We start from the raw sequence: 25,151 nt of genomic DNA on the forward strand, positions 1-25,151 counted from the left end.
TGGTAAAACAAGTTTTCCCTGATGAAATTAATTGGTCCGTGTTTATGAATTTATATTGATTTCAACATTTCCAATTACTGATTGGTTTTTTTTTTTTTGTTAAATAACTATTACAATCGTTATTATTAAAACATTAAATTTTTTACTTATTTCTTTTTCCCTTTGCAGATTACACCTTGATACTCTTAAATACAGTGAAGAAGTGAGCTAACGTGTGTTGTTGTGTAGGATGTATGAATTGAATGTTGCATGGATTTGAATTGCAAATGACAAATTAAATTTACACAAAATTGTAAAGAATTCATTGCCTTAACATCACTATGTAAATAATAATGTAAATAAATCAATAACGTAAATTATTGTATAATAAATACTCTATTATAGAAAAATACTTTGTAAAATATAAATAATTGCTAATTTTTTTTTTTTAATTTTCAATTTAATTTATTTATTTTAAATACTTTTGCAATGCACATATCTTTTTACCTAAATTTTCGAGCAAATATTACAATATTTTAAGGAAAAAATTTAGTTAAATTTATTTTAAAATTAAGTGATAAAATTATGATGTAACATTCATTCAACATCAACATTACATAACACTGATTGATGATTGATTATATACACAAGAGGTAAGATAAACACCAAGCTATTTTATTTCGTATTTAAGAAAAAGATCAAAATGTATTTATAGCATAGGCATTTTCTGTGTATAACTGTTACTTAAAAAATGTTGATCGCTCTTAGCATTATTCATTTTAACATCACATTTTTCATTTATTTTCTTACTATTTCAGGTACGTCTCACTGAATATATAATTTATCCTAGACAGTTTCAGTCGTGTAACAAACAAAATGCCATATTTATTTATGGCTAGGAAATTAAACGTATAGAAATCATTTTAACACAGGTGAGAATTTCAAGCAAGTTTGAATTATAATTACTATTTGGAACATAACTAAGAAAGCTTACGGGCGAAGATAAAGATTTTGTGTAAACTACCAAAAATACATTTTTACAAAAAAAAACATTTTCATTATACTTCCAATACTTTAGAAACTATTAAAGCATGTAATTGTGTCAGTTTTCGAATTTCACTTGTTATTCCTACAGTTCGTCAATGTATTCAAAAAAGTTATGTTTCGAATTGGTTAATGTTTATTAGGTATAAATACCAAATGATGATATTTTTTACATATTGTCTTCTTTTCCCGACATAATTACATATTGATGATTTTAAAATTTGCTGATTAACATACACAAAAATGATTTTTTAATCTCTGATTAACAAATACTAATGCTGCCTATCTTTTTTCTTGCAGGTATGTTTATGCAGGCGTTCAAAAACAGCGTTGGCAATGAAACATTTTTATTTTTTATTTTCATATTCTTATTTTAGCTTTTTTAATTGAAAGAAATATCAATAAATGATAAAAAAAAAATTGAAAATCGTATCTTATTCAATGTGGTTTATGATATACATATGTACATACATATATTGATGCTACTTCTTCGGGTTGACATGAATGAGTATACAAAGAAACTTAATTCCGAACATTTTCTTACACAAACACCGCTTATTTTAAAGGCAAACGAATGTTTCTAAAACTTCAAAATTTTTATGTTTTGCTTTAAATGAAAAAACACTACTATATGGTGGAATTGATTCTATATATATTTTGTAGATATTTTATCTTAGAAATATCTTTGGAGTTCAAAGTCTTCAACCCCAATCGTAACCTAACCTATCGGTACCTCTTAATATAGTTGCAAGTTTGAAGATTACCTCACCATAAGACTCCGCTGAAATTCCTGAAATGATTTGTTAATTTGCTTTATCTTAAATAATTTAGTTAATGTGTTAGGTTACCTTTCAACTTGCCATTGCTTAATAAAGCCTTTGGGTCTTTTAATTCAGGATTACGTCCAGTTATCCAACTGGCAAGCTCCGACACCATATTGCTGTTTTGTGGACAAAGTATAGGACTAACTATAGGGTTGTTGGCATTCGAACCAAATACCGGCAAATTTATACGACTATAACCCAACGATGTTTCTGCACCCCAACGTGTTTTGCCATATATACAAACAATTAATTGTGGCCCTGAAATTTGTTTAACATACACACATTCTTGAATAAATTTTGTAGGTGGTAGTATATCTACTTACAACCAAAAGGCGTTGTACTCTTAAAAGTCCATTCTAAAGGAAAGTTAAATACTATTTTATCTTTAAAGTAGCCACTCCTATTCGATGCCGTTTGCGAAATACCACTTTGTACACCGGATACCAACTCCCAATCCGGACCGTACACAACTTCATAGCGACAGAATACTTCTGCTGCATTTGGACCTAATGGGAATTCCATTGCTTCCAATTGGCCAGTAATGAATATATTGAAATAACTAGCCGTAGTTGGTGAATCAGACATGTCAGAGAGTCATCTATAGAATAAAATCTTAGTTTTTGCTTCTTGTTTGGGTCCTTTATTTTACGGTTCTTCTTCCTGAGCGTTACAAAAGTGCAATTCCGTTTGTTTATATACATTTTCGTAGCCATAGCAATACTACAGGTGCTGCCAATAGTTTGTTAAGATAATTAAAGTGATAGTATTGCCATTTACAGGACCGCAAATAACGACTATGGTTTTTTTATTCACATATGTATGTATTTGAGTATTGCTTTTTGTTTCTAGTAAATCGTCTCTAGTTAACAACGTCTGCCCAGCACCGCTAAACGATTCCATATAAAAATTGTCTGCCATAAAATCAAACATTTGGCAACTTCTACGCGTGGTAGTATAAATTATGCTAAATGGGGATACCAGACCGTATTGCAAAAACTACATTCATGACAACATATATCAAATGGAATCTCTGAATTCGCATGGTTGGCAAGTTGGTTGGCGCGCTAACATAGAGAGCAACAGCGCTGTTAAATAGTATATAAAACAGTGGGTTTATATAAAAAAGCCAAGTTGTTTTTCTCATTGCTCGGTCGGGTAAAGTCACATCGGTCGTGTGCTGTGATTATAAATATAGACAGGAATGAACCTGTTGTGCGTTTCAAAGGCAAAGCTTCGTATTTAAATTAATTAAATATAAGAAATTTATTAGCAAAATAGATAAGAGTGGTTGTTATATTATTAACGCAAGTATAATGCAATTTGTGAATACAAAAGTTTGCCAATATTGTGCAATGGAAATTATTGATATTTTATCAAAAACAAAATGTATGTAAAAGTAAAATTCGATTAATCGCAAAAAATATGCAGCAGCATCTTAGCAACAATAACAAGTACAACGAAGAAAACAGAAAGCAACAACAACCACAAGATATCAACAACTATCGCACGAAATAATTCGTAAACGTCAATAACAACAATAACAACCACAACCACATAGGATGCCAACATGCGCGTAAATGGTAACACATAAACAACAACAAAAACAAGAGTAACAGTGACGACAACAGCAAGGTAGGCAACAAAACAACAACAAATATATACCAACCGACGTTGTAATGATAGAAACTTGGCAAACGGCTTTGCTAGAAACAGTCATTATAAGTGATTTCACCTAAATACTTAGAAGAAAATTCAATGAAAATAACTAAAAAACTGAAATAAGCGTAAAATTTAGTTTACTAATGAGCAGTTTAACGGTGAAACTAATAAATCATTTGAACCAAACAAATATATAATTTAGCAGATTCATATGTCTCAGCTAAGTGGTAAAATTTTTAGACAAATTTGTGCACATATACATCTGTATGCTTGTCTGTGCATACGTAATGATAGGAGTAAGCGTGTTTATGTTGTGTATATGTGTACGTTTGTATAATGAGCATTGACAGCAACGAACACTTGTTAACAACAATGTTGTAGCCAATTACTAGACAAATAGGCAGCAACAGCAGCAACGTCCAACGCCTCCGGTATATTTAGCGCACTAACAAAACTACACCACAAACTCATATCAAGGATTTACAAAACCGTATGTTTGTAGATAAGGGAAAAAACATTTAAAAATCGTGTACCTCAGCTGTAAAAATTCGGCGAATTTTACTTGGAGATTCTCTTATAAGTGTTAATTTCATTAACAGGCTCTAAAAAGCAGGAGGGTGGTTAAAAAATGTAGCTGCGCAGCCGTCGAAATTATTATAAAGCTTATTATGTGGTTGTTTGCATCAATTAATGATTTATGTCGAAATTCAAACAAGTCAAATTTCAGTGTAAATAATAATTAGTATTTAAAAAGGTTAAGCTGCTTCAAAATCTATACATCATATATGTATGTACCAATAAAATACATACAACTTTATATGGGAAAGCGATTATCAGGCAATGTAGTCTTCCATTAAAAAATTTATGTATGTATATAATGTATGTACATATGTACATATCTATATAATGTATATGTGTATGTTTGTCTGTATAGGTGTTGGTTTGCGGTTTCGTTCCTATTATTTGTACGAAAAACATGCTGGTACAGTATATTATAAATTATTTTCGATCTTCAATAGTGAAATATTTTAATCAGCTCAGTGCATCTGTGTAGTGACGTTTCGCCGACGACTGCTTCCTCAGATTTATTGAATATCTATGATAACAGAGAGTTAATACATACATATGTATATAAATACATTTATACAAATATTCTGCGAGAGTTTGAACTTGATCCGGTAAATAGAAGAATAATAGAATTTTTAACTTAGTGTAAATGATTTCCAAACTTTAAGCGCGTTTTCAAAAAGCCTTGATTATTATCTCTGTTCAGCTATTGTAATAATAAATTATTTTGGTTTTTGAATTGGAGATAATTAAAAGTATAAGAATTCAGATGTTCTGAAGATTTGCTAGAAGACTAAAGGAATTCAAAATGAAGTGCCTATTAATATAGTACATTTAAATCTTTAACATACATACGTGTTGTTTATTTATTAATAAAAATGCCTATTTAGAAAAAAAGAAATACAAAAAACTAATTTTTTCCGACTTACAAGTAATATAAAACAGCTTTTTTCAAATTTTTTTCTCATATAAAAAATTAAATATTTTATTAAAATTTTTTATTGTTACAAATAACACTACTAAGAAAGAAAGCTTGAAATTATTGGGAAAAATATTTTAAACTCGGCCATTGACGGGTGACCGGTCGGAAAAGTGGTGCGGCGCGATGGCAGGATCATAAAAAGTGCAAAAATACGTGTTTTAGATAAAACCTTAATTTTGAAGGAAAAAAACTAAAATTTGGATGTTTTGCAGACATTTTTTACAAAGCAATTAAATATTCAGAGAAAATTGCGCGAACACTTAATTTTTTAACAAAAAAACGAAAATATCGGTGCAAATTTCGTTACATTTTTTTCAAATAGTTGTAGTCGAAAAAAACATCCCTCGTCCAAGTCTTTAAGAATTGTATCTCAAATACCTGTGTAAAACGTCATGAATTTTGGTTGAGTAGTTCTCGAGAAATCTTGCCGACCGACTTAAAAAACACAATTTCGAGAAAAAAGCCTTTAAAGATGGCGCACTCAGCCTAGCTAGCCTCGATCGCACAGGTTCTGAACGCTGTGTCTCCAAAACTATTACTCGGCTCAACTTGAAAATTATGACTATATTCTGGAGGTAGAATTTAACAAGACAATAAAATAAAAAATCCATTTTTTGAAACACGCAAACCCTTAATTTAAACGCCTCTTTATAACACATATCCGTATCTTGACTTGGTGCACATACCAATTGTTTAATTTGTAAAAGTGATATGAAGAATTTAGTTTTTACATACATGCATACAAGTTATAATTTGTTTTGCCAGATATTTCGGATAATTTGTTAAAAAAATAATAATAATGTTTTGTTTAAAGGTGAAATAGGAAATTATAAAATTTTTAACGACAGTTGTCCCTCGCTAGGTAAAGTAAAATGTCTAAATAGGTATATTTCTGTCGTGAAACAGATCCAATTATCTCATGAAAATATATCTACATTCGTAGCCAATGCGTATGCGCTACTTTTTAATTAATATATAATTAAGTCCTATAATATTGGGTAGGCGAAAAGTATTTTCGAATTTCTAGTTAAATTTGTACTTATTTTTTTAATTTATAATAATAAATAAATAAACAAAAATTTTATTCGACTACTTTTTGCCATTTTTCCGCTATAAACATACAATTTCCAGAACGGAAGCGAGCGAACCATTGCTGTGTTACAAGAACTGATACAGCATCGTCCGTAAATTTCACAAATTTCATTGGTGAATTGGAATTTTAATTAGCAGCTTAAAATCTCACCTTTCCAACACTTGATGGTATTACACAATCAGATTGGCAGCACTGGAGACATGCGACTGCAACAACATCTATGGACAAAATACGAAAATAGTTTTTCGACTACCAATATTTTATAGAATTGAATACTTAAACACAAATTTCAATGTTTTTTGGAATATATTGTTAATATACATCGATTATTGGAAGTATGAATGAATACCAAAATCTGGTACTTTTTATAATACCCAGAATAACGAAGTTATCAATTCTGTAGAAATTAAATTTATTGAAATTTTTTTTCTGGAAAATATGTTTTCGCTGAAAATCTCTACCAACATAATGTAAATGTTCAACAGTGCTAATAAATTAAGACGCATGCTCGAATTTGGCGTTAAATAGCATCGGTTGGTTGAATTGTACGCAACAAAAACGGTATAGACGATTCGAACCAATATTATTAAAATAAATAAAAGTGCATCCTTTAAACAAATTTCATTCGTACTCATGCGTTTTAATCCTCAATTTTAGGAGTGTGTCCGCAAAATAAAGAATTTAAGCCACAAGAAATATATAAAAGATTAGTGTAAAATTCGTAAAATATATAATAAAGTCAAATGTGAACAAGAAATAAATAAAACGAACGGATTGTCAATTAAATGAATCTAAAAAAAAAAAAAACAATAAAAGCGAATAAAGTAATAAAATTCCACAATATCGGGTAAATGAGTTCGTAAATAAATTATGGTACCGCGATATGCTGTTGACTGTATCAAAATGCCGCAAAAACCAGAGCAAAGTATGAGAACGAGGTGAGTAGAAATACAATTTTAACTTTCTTAATACTTAATATTTTTAATATATTTATTTATGTATGTATTGACGAAAGTGTCCTTTTATTTATCAGTTTTTTATATTTAGTTGGATTTTGTAATACGTCAACATATGCGTAAACAACTTTTATTTCTACAAATCGCGTTAATCTTCCTCTCACATTGTAGGGTCTTAATAAATAGTTTTAAAAGAATGTGATGTGATGATAGACATCTAAAAATGTTCTACAGCTTTTATTTCGAGTAATAAAATACCTATTAATAGCCATTCCAATGAACCCAAGTTGTAGTTGTAGCGACAGAAAATAGTTTTGATGAAATTTTGAAATTTGAAAGTGTTCGAAATTTATTTTTAAATTTTTTAATAATTTAATTTTAAGAGTGTTCGTAATTTATTTTTAAATTTTCTTTAAATATCATGCTTCAAAGCATTTACATCTTACATCTTGATTATTTTTGTCGATTTCATTTTCTAAAAGTTCTTTACATTTTGTTGAATATTTACTTTTCTGCTGGATCTAGGATGTAAACTTATTGCTGCAGTTTTCCTACTTCAACTTCAAACTGAAGCTGAATATTGTCGCCAGCGTTGATGTCTATTTGCGATTTTTTATGGGTAGCTTGCATTCAATGATGACAAACAATATGTACGCTCGTTAACGTTTGCATATTTGATTGCTGTCAACTCCCATTTCAATAACTGTGCTATGCAAATCTCTTGGAATTATACATTAGAGGCCGTTATATTATGCATACATATGTTTAAATCATGAGACTGCAAAATTATCGACCTAAAGCTTCATGAATGGGGCGTATGGCAGACAAACTGTACACACACACTCAAACTAATCTACATTGTACATATCCTCCTACATACTCTTGCAATTTGAGAAAATTGTGCGAAATTTTAATCGTTGCTGCAATAAATAAGATTATTCGGCAGACCAAGTGACCCCTAGAAATTATTATTTTTTTTTTCGCTGGGCCGACCATTCAAAAGACACACCTGTTTGCAGTTATATTATCTTGATTTTGATCAGTAAGTTTGTTTTTTCGGAAATCAAGCTGTGCCAAATTTCGTGAATATATCTCGTCAAATAAGAAAGTTTTTCATGTCCTCAAAACACTTTTCATAAGCACTTTCGGGTTCCATTCCAATAATTTTTGACTTGTTTGCATGTCAAACTCATAAACCCATGTCTCATCGGCAATTCTAATGCTCTCCATGAATGTGGGATCGGAATTCGTACAATCAAGCATGTCCAAGCAACTGTTTACAGTGCGCTTTTTGAAAAAATTTCAAATTTATCGGGCGAGACGAGCAAGAACGCGATTTTTACCCAAAATATAGCTTCCATATCCTTAAATTTTTCCATCAGTTGAAGAGGTCGAAGGTCGTCCAGAACGGGGTATGTCTACGACGATGTCTCGACCTTTGTCTTTATAGAAAAATTTAATTATTTTCACTAATTTTTGAACAGTTTTGAACTTCCTCGAATTATGTTTTCTTAAATGAAGCTTTAAATCTTTCCATCACTATATGGTATGACACAATGTGATTGGCAACAACATCTATTGGCAAAATACGAAGACCCTTTTTATCAATATTAAGAGGGTTATGATTCATACATACATATATGTGCCACATAAAATTTGAGAGAAAATATTGAAAATATTTTGTGAATTTGTTTTTTAGAAATAATATAAAAATTTAAATAACCAGTTGAGCTTGTTTCTCAGAATTTTTAGATAATATCCATATAGATATGTATGCATATGGTAATGCTGTATGTTTCGTTTAAGCCCAACTTGCGTGCTAATAGCCTGTCCAAAACAAAAATGAACGGCATTACCGACTGACACCTCAAATGAGGTTACATGCAAAGTGGTTCACCATAGAGTCAAATTGTATAAATAGGGTTGTATGTTCATATGTATGTTACGATGTACATACATATATATATATATATGTGCATAAATAATTATCTTGATTTTGCGTACATTTTTGTTGTACAGGTGCTAAATATTTAATGCATTGAAGCGATGAACTTATTCTACCGCGAAATATCATTTCGAGGCATTCATCCTTGACTTACTAAGAAGTTTTAATAAAAGCAACCACTGACCACAAACATACAGACATGTAATTTGTGACAAAACTCGTTTTGGCATAAATAAGCGAAACAAAATTGCTGATAAATTAAAAATATACATTTTGGAACACAGTTATCTTTCTTAGAATAAATCAAAATATAGCAGCAAAAATAAAATCATGCGTATTTTCCAATTTTGCACGTAAAGACAAGTGAGCCTATCTTGAAATTATAAATAAAAAATAAATTTCTCTTTCGTGTAGTCTAGCGGCAAAGAGAGTAAACACAATATACTCTAGGTTACGTTAGGTTAAGAGGTCGATCCTAACAGCAAACTCACTGTGATACTTCAAACTCCCAAAACATATTATAAGACCCTTACGAATCGGCAAAGTGCTTTCGAACTATAACAAATTTGTTAAGAATGCTAATGACAGTTTCGGCTTTTCTTAACATTGTAAATTACGGCAAGATGAGCTTTGCTAAGGACAAGTAGTACAGAAGATCTCCTGCGATCTACTCTAAGCCAAAAGGACAGGAATGGCGTTAAGCGCACGTCTTGTGCTAAAACGGAAGACTAAAATGGACGTCCAACTCGGCTCCATTCCCATATAAGCAGGGCAAGGGTGCGCCTTTTGAGTAATTCATCGACTTTGCAGTTGCCAGAAATTGCCGCGCGGCTGTCGGAATGAATGCCCACCTCTCTGAAGGGGATACACTTCGTAGCCGCCACCGCGTCTCTCTTCCAGCTACTCCTCCCCGTCTACATATCCCTCGTCAGGATGTGAGCAAAGGAAAGCAATTGAAGTGAAGGGCGTGCCCTTATTTGGACACCTAAGCATGCATTTACCAGCAATGTCCACTGATGCTATTTGAAAAACTGAATTAAGTGCTGTTGTGTATGTAGTCCGCAGTGCATCAGAGAGCTCCTCTTTGAACGAGTTTAAGCTTAGCAAATGTAGCCTTTTCCGGCGCCCTACGACAGACGTTTACAACATAGAACATTATTGGCTTGATTAGATTACAGTATATAGAAAACCGATCGGCTCGAAATTACTCCATATAAACTACAAGCGCGCCCTCAACTTCTCTTATGAATCGACGCCTCTCAATGCTAGCTAATAAAGATTTGTATTAAACTACTTGAAAAATTACAATGTATTTCCGACTCAAAGCACGAATCTTATAAATATACATAACCTACACGTAGGCGGTCCGGCACAAGGTGGAAGAAGAAGCCGTGTAAACATCTGTAACAATTAAGCGATAACAGCTACTAATAAACTATTTAGATACATATGTATGTATCTTACAAACGAAAGTGTTTTAAGTCGTCGTCGTGCAGGTTGACAAAACCGATAAGATCTATGTTTGGGCATCATAAACTCATTAAGGCCCATTTATAATTTGTACCGCTTACACATACAAATGCGCAAATAAACGCAACCCAAAACAGAATGATCCATTAATTCAGCGAAACAAGTATATAAATAAACACAAACGCACATACGCACACCTAAATGTACACTACCAAGAAGGAAGTGTATAGAGAAATCAACAGAATAAGCAGTCATAAAACAAACAACAATAAAAAATTAGGGAGCAAAGTAGTTAAATTCACATACAAACTCACGCGTAATCGCAAGCGTGTTGATCGGCCGATGTGACGCTCGGCTGATGGGTACAAATGTAAGCCATATATGTATGTACGTTTGGGACAATAAACCGACAGCTAAACAAACAAGAAAACGATTATACGAACATCAGCGCCAATCATATCGGCAACGAAAGACAATAATCAAAGGCATGAAAACGCCACTTGATAGTTTGTTTTTGTTGTTTGCTAAAAATTTTCAGTCAATATTTGTACATGTACCTGTGCTTATGTATTGTGAGTGAATTTTTGGAATTTCGAGAAAGGTGGCATTTCAAGGAAGAAATAAATTGAAAAAAGAGTATAAAGGCGCTTAAGAGGAATTATGTTCGGACGATTACCGTTTATGTGATTGTATGAATTAAGAATATGTGAAGTTAGTGACGTATTTTTTTCGAAAATATGGTGCTTCTACATTGTACGAATTATGGATCTACATTGTGCGAAATTTTGCAAAAACATGCATAGGTTATTGTTGTAGTAGCGTAAGAAACCATTTTTACGGTAGATTAGGTTATCGTTATGTCGATCCTCAAGGAAAGCGAAAAGATCACACTTAGGCTATTGAGAACATTGCTTTGTGCAGCCACAAATGCTCTTATAGTTAGATCTCAGGTCTCGAAAAAGGGTAATTCTATTTCTTAGTCATTTAAATTGTGTTTCCGTATTTCAGCTGGATGCCGGAAGGTGTGAGAACCGAGGCATTTCGTCCTGTTGTTGCCACTGACTTCTTGTAAGATTTTATGAAAAACGTTTGGTTAAATCACCAATCTATTGAGTATTTTCCAATATTTGTCGACGTGAAGTTTCCGCGAAAAGAAATCCAATTAATTTATAGGCGATGAGTTCCTTTACTTATTACCCTTCACAGCATCTTATAATTTATGGGAAAAATTGTATAATAATTCTTGTTGTCGTAGCTTTAGCTTGATCTTGTACCAGCGGTTATTTAGACCATGCTTAAGTGGTAAGGTTCAGGATAGTTGTCATCGAAATCATCTAACGCAGGTAAGCCAGGAAACGTGTTGCTTCGATGTGGTCGACAAGCGCTTCCTTACTTGTTTTCTTTTTAATGTTATTATTAGTGTGACCTCTTTTAATTTAAATTTATTTGGGATATAATCAGGCTCTTTAGGGTTCTCAATCGAAAATGGTGGAAACACATTTTTGAGTTCGTGAACACTGTTGTTTTGTTTCCATTTGAATAGACTTTACAAGCAAGTATACCCGAAATGTTCTTGATAGAGTTAAAATAACTCTTTGTAAATTTTGTTGTTAATTTTCTTTTTTGTAATAAAGCAAATTAGCGATGATTTAAAATACGAAAATTTTGCTCAAACCACAGTTCCTCCTTCTACATTCCGCTTCGAACGTACTATGCCATGATTTCTTTTATCACGCCTGGGCTGGGCAGTCCAAATTAAACTTTTTTCTTGTGAAAATATTATGTTACGTCATTCTTCACACTAAAACCGCGGTTTTGGCTTAAGCTTTGTCGACTTTATTGTGGGTACAGAGCTTAAAATTTGCGCAACATATCGGTGAATGTCGAAAATTTTTAATTTGTTCTTGATTTGTCGAGAAGATAAAATATTTTGAGTAGCTTTATAATGAATTTGCAGCTATATGCTATAGCTAATCGATCTGAGCAATTTCTTCGGAGATTTCATTGCTGTCTTAGAAAATAATCTGTACCAAATTTCGTGAATATTTCTAATGAAATGTGAAAGTTTTCCATACAAGAACTTGATTCCGATCGTTCTGTTTGTATGGCAGCTATATGTTATAGTGGTCCGATATCCGCAGTTCCGACAAATGAGCAGCTTCTTGTAGAGAAAATGAAGTTTGCAAAATTTCAAAACGATATCTTAAAAACTGAGGGACTGCTTCGTATATATACAGGCAGACGGACGTGGCTAAATCGACTGAGCTCGACATACTGATCATTTATACATATATATTTTATAGGGTCTCCGACCCTTCCTTCTAGGTGTTACAAACTTCTTGACAAACTTAATATACCCTGTTCTGGGTATAATAAAAAAATATAACTCTTTGAAAATGTTGCCACAGTCGTCATTACATTACATTAAACATTACAATTCAACACAAATAATCTTAAGTTAAATAAAACTCAACGGCGTATAAACGAATGTTGCGATAAAAAGTGAGTATGTTCAACTTTTTGCTTACCACAATAAGGAAAGTTCCGTTATCAAAAATATTTCTGGAGTCCCACATTCTTTACGCTACGGTTAATATAGGCTATATGCATAACATTCAAAATTTTTAAAATGTTGTGGCTTACTAAAATCAAAAGTGCTTACATATAATCGATGGCCTACTACTGTATAATTTTCTTAAAATATTAAAAAGGATATCATATTTCGATTTAAAATCGAAAAAACCCTAAAATTTTCWATCATATACATACATACATTTGTATTCGCACGTCAAATTTTCAGAGTAAAAAGTCAGCCTGATGGGCAAATATTTGATTTCAAATTTTCCTTATTAAAAGGGTATACTTCAAGAACATATGTACACGATTTTCTGCTCCGTATGTGGTTTGCATACTCACCATGAAAGTTTTTTCTGGTGCCTTAATGTTAAACTGATTCTTAACCGGTATAAATAGCTCTTTGGCTTGGCACAAATATTCAATCTATTCATTAGAACCAGTAAATAACTTCCTCAACTGTCGTTGACTTGATTTGAAATGCGCTATAATGCTGCTTTCCTGAATCTACTTTTCCGAGTATCCGTACAAGTTTGCTCTCTTTGTCGATCACATCTTCCTGATAATCGAGGCAAGAACATGCTAACCATACAAGAATTGCTTCTAATAAAAATTCCTCATTCCTCATATCAGAAGTAAATAGGTACATATGTACATATATGTACATACATACATATGTATGTGTTTGTATTCTTTCCATAATTTTTAGGTTTCTTTCGCCAACAAGCTTCTGTGGCGTTCTTTCAACGAAATTAATTATTAATATTATGGGAAACTCTTATCTTGTGCAGTTTTATGTATGCATGTATTATATAATTTATGTTTAGACGACTTAAAGCTGTATATTTATGAAGTTACACACATCTACGTGCATATATGTGTGTACATAAATGGTAAAGCAAAAATTTCAGATAAGGCTCTTAAACAAAGGAATGAAGAGAACAGGACCCAATTTTCAGAAATAATGAAAAGGTGATTTGTGAACGCAGACATTCTGATTGAAAATTTGTAGTTTATAAAACGCACACATCAACTTATCTACATACATAGATACATATAACACTGGTCTACAGAAATATAAATTTCTACCCGAAAATTGTGATGAAACTCAAAATATTTAATGCATCAGCGATGTTTATTTTGTCGTCTTCGAAGTAATCCTCACCAGATGTAATACACTTATGAAAACGATTTTTTCAGACCACGAAACATTTTTTATAAGCACTTTCTGGGATGGCCTTCGGCTTCTTCATCGAATTTTATTTTTTCTCTTTAATCGACTGAAAACAGGTTCCATTTCGATTATATCTTGTTTGTATGTTAAATTCATAAACCCATGCCACATCGGCAGTTATAATGTTCTCCAGGAATGTGGGATCGGAATTCGCACGAACAAGCATGCCCAAAGAGACCTGTTTACGAAAAAAAAACAATGTTTTTGGGACGAGTCGAACAAAAACGCGTTTCTTACTCAAACTATCTCCCAAAATCATTCGCACGTGTTCGCGAGAGATGTCGAGCTCTCTTGCCATCCCTATAAAGCTTGCCTTGCGATAAAACTGAATCGCCGTAAACTTTTTCCAACATTTTAAACGATTCCCCACACGAAAATTAGTTAGAAATACAATTGAGACAAATGTATTCTTTGTTCTATATTTTTATCCATTGTAAAAATTTCAAAGCACTACTGAGGTGTATCGACTTAAGCAGCAGGCAGGATTAAAGGGAAAGAGAAAATTTTCCATTATGGCCAGATTGAATAAAATAATAATTTGTGGGCATTTAAATTGAAACACCCAACATTTAGTACGAATAAAAATTACTATATAGTGGTTATTTATTATATGGAGAAACTATTTAAATCTTTTTTAAAGTATATTGGAACAACTGACTTTTGACCTTTCCATACCCAATAAAAAGATTTAAGCTTGTTAGCTCTCAATCATTAAATGTTTTTAATCATTTTCCATTTAAAATATTACTATGACGCTTCAAATTACAAAATGTTTCATCAAATACTTTTAAATTTCACAAATTTATTTATTTTTCATTGTTTTACATTTTTTATAAGTGGCCTTGAACGATGCAACAAATCCAAGCAAGTAAAATCTTAAAACCTTTCGCCTATTTTTTTTTTTTGCATACTTTTTTACTGTAGGGAGGCCGTTTAGTGGGGGCCATGCGAAAAAGGTGCGCAGAATGCTAATTATGACTGGAAAATTTAATATTTTTACTAACAAGCTGATATTTATCAAAATGTTAGATATGAAACTATAAAAAGAAAACAAAAGCATTTACAATATTTTCGCGAGTAAGGTAATCTGGACACTTGAAATCAACAAAATTTGCTAAGATATCCATGGCAACCAAAAAATTTCCTTTTTGTAGAGTTGTGTAATTTACAAATGCTCACATGAAAGCAACAGGCGCTGACAAGAATGCCGCAAGTGACTGCCAGTGGTGCAGTGTATTCTGTTTAACATACATATGTACTTACATGCGTACATACAAAAAACTTAGTTATGCACGTAAATTTGCAAATTTGCCCGCGTTGACGTGTCGTCAAATCGTCGACCAAACAGCCGATAGCAGCAAACCCCAGCCAAGCAGCCAATATTATTATTGGCCGGTACAATGTATTCCACAGCGACGAAAACCGTCGCAAACCAGCTATTATGGTATGCGCATGCGCACAGTGAGCTGTACGGATTTGCTTGATGAGCCTTTGGTCAATTGGCCGAGAAGAAAAAGAATTTGTAGAAGAAGTAAAAGTCATCCAGTTTGTGTTGGCCAGCTTTGAGTCTTATTACGGACTCATTTCAGTGCTGCTTCCGTGCTGTCCACACACATATGTACATATGTATGTACACTAAACATGTATATATGCGTTGGCGCGTATATACATTTATAGGTACATATTTGGGCATTGCAGTTGTTGGCCACATCTTCGGTCCTGTTCTTCGCAACACAATTCGCTTATCATGCGTCCAATCAACCTCACATACAGACATATTTGCACATATGTATGGATTTGTGTATGCTTGTATGTATGTATGTCAGATATGCAGGTATTCATATTCCCGCATTGTCTGGCGTGCTTGTGCTGAATTCTGTCGTACAAGTTGGTGCTTCCACTGGACAGCAGCCTCGTCAGGCTGCCTGCCTATATAATATAAATGTAAGTACATATGTATATGTATGTATGTATGTGTGCTTTGCTTTTTCTTCTGCTTTCTGCAATTCAAATTGTTTCGTTTTTTGTTTCCTGGAAATCATAATTTAACATTTTTAACAATAAGTACCACATCAGTCGCACACACAGGTTTTTGTTCCATTGCTTGTGTATGTGCGTGTGTGTGTTTGTTTGCGAGTGATGTGAGAGGGCGCAGTGCCACAGATGATCGTCACCGGAGTTAACAAGGCTGCACAGCTTCGGCCTATTGGCCTTCCGACTTTAGATAGGCGGTATTCTCGCCCAATTCAAGAGTCAAATTACTTGGAAAAAATGAAGATATCTGAGAATTGTTTTTATTACTTGTATGTATGTGTATATTTACATATGTATGTATATACAGGGTCTATCATAAACGCTTTGTTGTTAACTAAAAAAGTATTTCATCAGGATTTCGGCTGTTGGGGTTATACATTTGTATGTACAATTTCTTTCAAACTGGACTGGTGCACTTACACACCTCTTCAAACCCTGATTCGTTGGGATGCCATTGTGGCGATCTTGTTCTTTAAATAGCTATAATTTACAGCGTTCTATTATGACCAGCTTGTGGCCTGAGTCAATTTTGCTAAAAACTAAAAGAAATTTGTATCAAAAGCTGTAATATCCGTCACAGATGCACGTCATATTTTATAAACAGTATTGTTTGGGCGCCTGGTCATGGCGGAATTGCTGGCAACTGCAAAGCTGACGAGTTAGCCAAAGAGGGCACCCTTGCCCGCTCACTAACGGGTGCAAGTTGACAAAGTTGTATGCATTAGGATGAAGAGGAAGCATCCAGACACTTTCTCCTCCATTTTCCAGCATTCACAAAACTGAGAATGAAAGGGGGAATCAGGAGACAGAGCCGAAATTGACATTGACCGTCTGAAGGCTCGAAGCGCTTTGTCGATTTGTAAGAGGCTTGTGATCTTCTATAAGAGTTTCAGATAATACAACGCACCGGCGTTCTAAGCTGCCTAAGTGAGATCTCTATAAAGATCGACCTTTTAGCCTAACACAACCTATTTCATGAAAGTATTTAAGGAGATCTGTATTCTGATTTTGATTAGTCAATTTGAATACCAGCTATGGGTTATACAAATTGTTTGGAAAAAATAGCATTGATATCTTTGCAAATGGAAAAGCTTTCCACACAAGGACTTCGTTTGGATCGACCAGGTTGTGTGACTGCCATAGGATATTTGCGATCGATATATCGAAAATAGCGTATATACAGACAGACAGACACTGATTATTAACAGACATACATACATGTATATATATATATATATATATTTTATAGGGCCTCTGACGATGGTGTTACCGTTCAGAGTAAAAAATGTTAGTTGTTGTTGTCGTTTTAGTGGCCGCATTTTTCCGAGTTGACAGTTCTTTAACGGATAAAAAATCCGGGTGGGATCCGGTTACGTAGACCTGACTGTCTTGGGAACGGTAAAATCAAAAATAAATAATGTTAGTATTTTCCTTTGGTTCTTCTGAAATCTATGCTGCTCCGATTGATTGAAGGTAGTTTCGGGTTTATTCCTACTTAATTACATTTTATCAAATTTAATTTATCAAACCTAGTTCTCTGTGTAAAAAAGATTGAAAGATGGTTAGTAAATTTGATTTCAAAGATGAATAGAAGCTGCATAAATAAGTCGGAAAATGAAGAGGCAGCTTTGAAGTGTCGTGAATATTTTTTGACCATCAAAATATGAAGTTCTCCAACGCTAGTGTCATATAGTCTAGAGAGAGAGCCAACAAAATTTGAACTCTCCTAACGCTAATGTGCTAGAATCTAGAGAGGATTCAATCATCAAACATGAATACCGATCTGCTGGAAACTCTTTTTTCTTGGCTCTTTGTATATTTATTGGAACAGTTTTTCATACGAAAAACATATATTTCTCCAATGCCAAAATACAGCACACCCTGTAGTGGTCACTCGAATGCTTGCTTATATTTGGTAGCTTATAAATACCATTACTTTTGCATGTACGACTATGCATAAATGCATATACATATATGTACATATATACATCCATGTAATGAAATAGGTATGTTCATGTGTTGCTCTTTTTTCGATTATTTAAAAAGACCGCGTGTGCGTGTATGTGTTCGTTGGTGGATCCGTGTTGGCGATTCCGGGAGGAAGGGTAAGGCAATCTGTAGCGCGATTTTATGTCACTTCTTGTTAAAACCACAGTTGAAGAATTGGCATGTTCGCCTATTAAAGATGAATTTAAACGGAAATAAGCAACTGTTGGCTGCTGTTACTGCTATGCTATTGCTGCTCAATGGAGCGGCTCAAGCCGACATGCCGACAAGTTATCTATAACTTGAGAATTCTTGTATGATCAGCAGGCGCACACATGGTTGCATTGAATATACACGGCCGATTAAAGGCAGGCAAATATTGAAAAAGAAAAGTATTTAATTTGTATAGAATTAAACGAAAATGGTCATGGTGTAGTACCCTAAACGATTATGCGTTATTCGCTCTTCAAGCGAATTTCATATTTCACTTCAATTGACTGTTGACTTTCCATTCGCTGCTTTTTCGAGAATTCGATTTGAACTGATTATGGTTCTGCAAAGTTTGCATGTGTGTTTTATTTTCATAACTAATTATAACTTCCATGAAACTGAATGAATTTCTTACTTACACACTCTCTTAACTGGAAGTTTGATAGATCCATTAATTGCGATAATGCAAACTAGTGAAGATATGTTGTTGCTATGGCATGCATTTAACTGAAACGGAAATTGTTCAATATGCCGATCATCGCAGCCTATGTGAAAAATATGCATACAACTGTTAAGTTCTATGAATATCTTGGTAAGGAGCGCGTGTCGGTCTCGACGCAACCGGCTCGCTATATTAAATTTCATACTACATCGCCTACCAAGGTTGAGCTCTGTGTTTGGAACCCACTCCCAATAAAAAAGAGATAATAACCTCGGATCACCGCAGTCTATTGAACGATGTGAAGAATCAAGAGACAGTGGCTACATCATGTTGCTAGTTAAACAGTAAGACCTCCACTCCGTTGAAGAGATCAGGTGGAGAAGGAGCTAGAAGCACTTGGTAAACGACTGACTCGCTGTTGTTAACACGCCTATAAGCGCATAAGCTTTGTCAATGCTAATAAGGAAGACGATGTACTGATCCCTCTCTCCCAAATTTCCTACAACTTTTGAAATTTGAAAGGAAAATTTTTTCTACAACTAGAAGATCCCAAACAGGCGGTTCTACAGAAGCTCTATAAATGTACCAATTTTCTAGGTACATTTATTTTTATTTTGAGAAATACATCTTTAGGTATCTTCTTTAAGTTTTGAGACACCTCTAACCTATTTAATGGCAGAAATATACATACATATATTTTTCTCAACAACACTTCTGTGAGGAGATTGGTTATAAATTTCTACTTATAAATTACCGAACTGGACAGTATGACAATATATGAAAATGTTTGTAGAGCTTCCCTATACTTTTTTAAGGAAGCTGTCTATACAACCAAACATACCGATAGCTTATTTTCAGCATTTACAACTTGCGCCATAGTGATTATATTTGATCATGCGATTTATTACAACACTACTGATAACTGACTACAACTATACGAGATGTGCAAACCTGTACGCGTCATTGCGAAATCGTGTGGAATGAGTTAGTGTTAAATGAAATTGATAGCAAGTGAGTAGTAGTTATTCCCAGAATAAGCTAAGGGGTTGAGGGGTACATACCTGTATACATGAGAGTAGTTTCAGACGTATGAAAGTATATAATTGTATTAATGAAGTAATTTGTTGTTATCTTTTTACATGACTGGAAAATGTGTTTGTAACGGTCTGCAATCTCTATGATCTCTCTAATACTTGACAAGCTTGTACTGATGCGCGATAAGCTTGTTTGGCTAATAAGCCTTTTTTAAGAAAGCTTTGATTGGAAGTTTCAGAAATGTTTTAAGAGAGCGTATTGAGTATTTAAATTAAGGTTGCGAAATCCTCATGATCAACAAAACTTTTCATAATATGCATATACATATGTACATATAAATGTATTTATAACCTGAACAAATATTGGGTAGTCGAAAACGTCTTTTCGTATTTCCAATCAAATTTCGACTTATTTAATTTTGTATGTTTATATTAATAAATAAATAAACAAATATGTATGTACCATTTTGGTCGACCACTGTGTGACGAATTTAGTCGATTTAGCCATAGCCGTCTGTCTGTACGTCTGTATATACCATAAACTCGTTCCTAAGGTTTGGAAGTTGTTGGATATATCGGTACCACCGATCTGCGAGATGTCAATCCAAAATTTTGCGCATTGCCCTTTCTCTCCCAGAATTTACTCATGGCTTGGAACTTCCAATACCGGACCTCTATAACATATAACAACCATACAAACTGAACGATCCAAATCAAGATAAAAATCTCTGTAAGGAATACAGCTGTGATGGATATGCTAACTTTGGTGAAGCCGTAGTTAACCATTTTTCTTGTTTATTTCAATTATAATCTGAAAGTCAAAATTATCGAGATGGTCTCTATTTCGGTACTAGGGGTATCCAATCCGATAAATATTGCATTACTATCAATTTACGTCTGCACTAAAAAAGTAAATATTTAAATGTATTCTGAGCTGATTACAGAAGTAAATAGTATAAGTCGTTTAAGCGTAATTAAGGGCAAGTGACATATCTACATTAGACATCTGCATATTAATTCACACATATACATACATATGTACATATCTATTTCATTTATATGTATACAGTATAGTACATACATATATAAAATTTATTTAAGTGACTTAAGACTTTATAAAATGTATTACAGTATTTACTGAATACTTGAGAGCGCTACGGATTACATCTCTAAATATAATATTACAATAATATACATATGTATATCTTTACGTAACTCAACGAGAAGCGACATGGAACTACCTAGAGCTCGTTGAACCAATTGTTGCAATTGAAGGAGATGCGCTCTTTGATTTCACTTCCTGACTTCCCTTCCAAAATCTGTAATCGAATCACCGAGTTCCTTTTTCTAAAATCCGTGAATACGCCCGTTTCTATACGCGGAAACAACAAAGCTACGCTTTCCCGATTCGGTGAATATTCGTAATTGTATTACTAAAGATTGATTACTAATAAAATTGTTGATAATAAAATACGCCGAGGGTCATTATATAACAAAGAAAAACTGTGCTATACTAATTTCATTGTTAGGTTATATTTTATTGAATAATTGCATTCTCAGAATTTGAAGTCTGCCATTGAAACCACAAAATAATGAATCATATTCGTCAAGCCTTAGGGCACCCACGTTATCCGAATGTGTGACAATTTTTCGGTAGAAATTACTGCGTTGTTTTGAGAGGACTACGTAACTACATATATATGTAGCTCTCAGTAACCTGAACTGAACCTGACAACTAATTGACCCTTGATACCTATGCGATAATTATTGCTTGGGTAATACAAATTTATACTTTTTAACGGAATATAATAATCATATAATTTTAGTACAAATTTGAATGCAGAAGACTAATAGTTCTTTATTATTTTAGTGAAAAAGTCCAGGTAATCGATGTTAGACTCCAAAAAATTAATGTGAGAGAAAGAAGTTCATTTATATAGCGAAAAAAGCACAATGCGCTGAATGAAAAAACATCCTTCGTCCAAGTCCTTAAGAATAATGTAATGAACTTCGGTTGTGTAGTTCTCGGGAAATCTTGCCAACCGACTCCAAAACACGGTTTCGAGAAAAAAGCGTTTAAAGACGGATCACTTAGCCTAGCTGACCTTGAAAACAAGTTCTCAAGGCTATATCTTCGAAACTATTACTCGAATCAACTTGAAGAACAAGGACAAAATTCTAGAGGTGTTTTACTATTTAATAAGGTAATAGAAAACTGGAGTTTTTGAAATACTTAAACTCACGTAATCTGTTAAACAAGACATTCATTTGGTTAGTTGGGTTTCAGTTATTTGTAGTTTGAAGTTTTACCGATTATTTTTCCTAAAGATTAAAACTGTATCCAACAGGCAGCATAAGCATTTAGTAGAAGAAAAAGACAAAAAGCTGAACATTTTGCTCGTTGGGGGTTTCCCCTCAAACATTTAATTACACGTGCTAATTGATATGCTCAAATCTATACACAACTAAAAAACGCCAATCCCACTTAAAACTGTATTCTTCTATGTACATATATAATATAGTAATCCTATATATTGTTGTATATATGTACATGTGCAAACTACCAAATTGCGAGCACTTAAACGACGAATGGTCAGAATTTTCTAGCGTAAAGTGTAGTTAAATTTGTTTGCAAAATTCCAGTAAATGAAATTCATTCATTAAAAGTTCACAATATCTACATACATAGGTACAGTATGTGAGTGTGTGTATATTTACTATCCCATACAAACGGATGTAAAATTAGTTGGTATTTTAAACATACTTATATCATTTTACTTCAAACGAATTCAGAAACTGGTCATCATTTCTTACTTAATTGCCTTAAATGTAAGCCGTGAACATATTTATATTTATATGTATATTAAATATACATATGTATTTATATACATAGTCAATTAGGTATATTAATACTATACATATGTAAAGTATAGAAGCGTGCCAAATTTTATTTCATATCGTCATCTATTCGTTGTTGTTTCTGGTCGATTGGATAATTAAATGTTATCGCCTGTAATAATCGTCTTCGGTGCTCATATGACCGATGAGAAATTTTTCAACCCATGAATAATAAAACATTGCTCAATTAAAACATGGATTCTCTACAAAATTTTTATCAAAATATCAAAACTTGTGTTACTCAAAATAATATATCTCATGGACCAATCGAGTGATTCTGTACATTTTACATCAGGTTAGGGCTAACTATAAAGTATATAAGTTCAATTTCAAGTTCAATTCAAAGACCTTGTATAAATGCCACAATAAATGAGTACCCCTATTGTTTTATGGTATATTGCGTTTTAGTCATTGAACCATTTTAGGAGAACATTTAAGACCCTTCCCCGCCGGTTTAACTTTGACTGTTTTCTAATAGATTTTCCATCAAATCAACTCTCGCCCTTATAATACTGAGAGTACATATGTATTTCGTATTTTCTCAATAGATGTCCTTGCAGTCGTATACCTTCATTGCTAGCAATCACATTGTGTCATACTATATAGTGTTGGCAAGGTGAAATTTTCCTCTTCTTTTAACCAAAAAATTAAGCTCGGAGAATTCGAAAATGGTGCATATTTGTTTATTTATTTATTATTGTAAATAAAAAATAAAAAATATGTTAAAATTTGTTTAGAAAAAAGACTTTTTCGACAACCCAATATTTTCACAGATTTCATTCGGGTTGAATGTGGGGGGCACGAGCACGTTGTCATATTTTACATCCACGAACTAAACGTGGACTAAAACAATACGCTTACAAATTTTTAATAGATATTCAAAACAACCGGCTTTGTTATTTAATGAAACACATAAAAATATTATACTTGTAATAAAAAAAGCATCAGTTCCAGATTGGCCTTTTATATAGTTAAGCCGAAACTACGAGTTTTTAATTAAATTGTTTACGGCAATAATAGTGTCGCGCAAGCTGATTAAAAAGCTAGAAGTGAAGCTCATACTGGCGCTACATTCATTGTCGGTACTCTCTTTCCAAGCTTGAGCGTCTTTTGCTTATTGTCACGATTCGATTTATATTCATAGCGACCTTCGTGCCGTAAGACATTTATAGCTGCTCACCTAGATGGTGAAATTTTTAATTCCATTTCCATGAATTTCAGTGAAGATTTTGGCTGATTTATGATGAATTCACGCACGGTTTCGATGGAATTTCGGTGATCACGGATTTTGATTGCCTACATGTTGATCGTCATTTATATCCTCACGACCACTTCGAAAACGTTGAAACCACTCGTGCACTCCGCTACGGGATAGGCAATCATCGCCATAAATTTGTTTCATCAATTGAAACGTTTCGGTAAAAGTTTTACCAATTTTAAAACAAAATTTAATGTTGGCTCTTTGTTCGAAGCAAATTTTAACACCGATAACACAAACATTCTGACACTTAAAACGTAATAATTTCACTTCCAATCGATGAAATGTCTAAATTCTCACTGCGCAATCGATAAAGATAGATAGCACCACCTGATGGCGCTAGATTCAAAAAGTACTGTTTACTTTGGAAAGCACCTTGTATATGTATAACCCCATATCTATCTCGCTTAGTTTTAGGTGATACGTACAACCTTTTGGTGTACAAAACTATTATACCTTGTAGTAACATGTTGCAAGGATATAAAAATTCCTTTTCCTAACTTCTAATAAAAAAGCTTTCTTGGCAGTGATAAGACCAATGCCGGGGTTGGTTGTTGTTTTTTTGTTTGCTTCTATTAATTTGTTCGTAAAAGTTTTATCAGAAATACATATGTACATATGTATGTACCAATGAGCGGCAAAAACTCAAAAGCTGTTCAAAAATTCGCTCCAGCTTTCACGGGCTGGGAATTGTAGATGTGTTTTATTTCAGTTCGAAATGTAGATTAATTTTGGGGTTTTATGTAAGCACATTACTAATGAACTTTTAACAACCGAGTAAATAGTAGAATTTCCACCATTCTGGGTTTATTTAGGTTATGTTTATATGAATGTAGTCATATATTTGTTTAACTGTACTAAAAAAAGCTCAAAGTCAGCACATGCTGGAAGTAAGGCTTCACATAATCGCGATATTAAAGTTATCAACACGTTGTATATATTTGTATTACCTATATGTACAT

The 25,151-nt window shown here is 33.2% G+C and overlaps 2 protein-coding genes and 1 long non-coding RNA gene across 3 annotated transcripts in view; 2 read left to right on the forward strand and 1 right to left on the reverse strand.

The window, feature by feature from the left end:
• The first annotated feature begins 438 nt into the window (after positions 1 to 438).
• LOC108976155 lies at positions 439 to 1,426 on the forward strand. The gene is made up of 3 exons (XR_001993926.1): positions 439 to 632; positions 798 to 911; positions 1,324 to 1,426. It is a non-coding gene; the product is annotated as an uncharacterized LOC108976155 (long non-coding RNA).
• A 132-nt stretch (positions 1,427 to 1,558) lies between these two features.
• Positions 1,559 to 2,519, reverse strand: LOC108976153 (B9 domain-containing protein 1). The gene is made up of 3 exons (XM_018945086.1): positions 2,171 to 2,519; positions 1,872 to 2,105; positions 1,559 to 1,813 (listed from the first exon to the last, which is right to left on the reverse strand). The coding sequence occupies exons 1-3, from the start codon at positions 2,430 to 2,432 to the stop codon at positions 1,725 to 1,727; spliced, it is 585 nt and encodes a 194-aa protein (XP_018800631.1). The 5' UTR covers positions 2,433 to 2,519; the 3' UTR covers positions 1,559 to 1,724.
• A 4,401-nt stretch (positions 2,520 to 6,920) lies between these two features.
• Positions 6,921 to 25,151, forward strand: part of LOC108976162 (cytokine receptor-like) — a 51,062-nt gene continuing 32,831 nt past the window's right edge. The window contains exon 1 of the mRNA XM_018945098.1: positions 6,921 to 7,086. Within this exon, the coding sequence (XP_018800643.1) occupies positions 7,019 to 7,086 (68 nt within the window). The 5' untranslated portion in view covers positions 6,921 to 7,018. The remainder of the gene's footprint in view (positions 7,087 to 25,151) is intronic.

This window comes from Bactrocera latifrons, unplaced genomic scaffold, assembly GCF_001853355.1.
Source record: "Bactrocera latifrons isolate USDA-ARS-PBARC rearing strain unplaced genomic scaffold, ASM185335v1 scaffold_73, whole genome shotgun sequence".
Lineage (NCBI taxonomy): Eukaryota > Metazoa > Arthropoda > Insecta > Diptera > Tephritidae > Bactrocera > Bactrocera latifrons.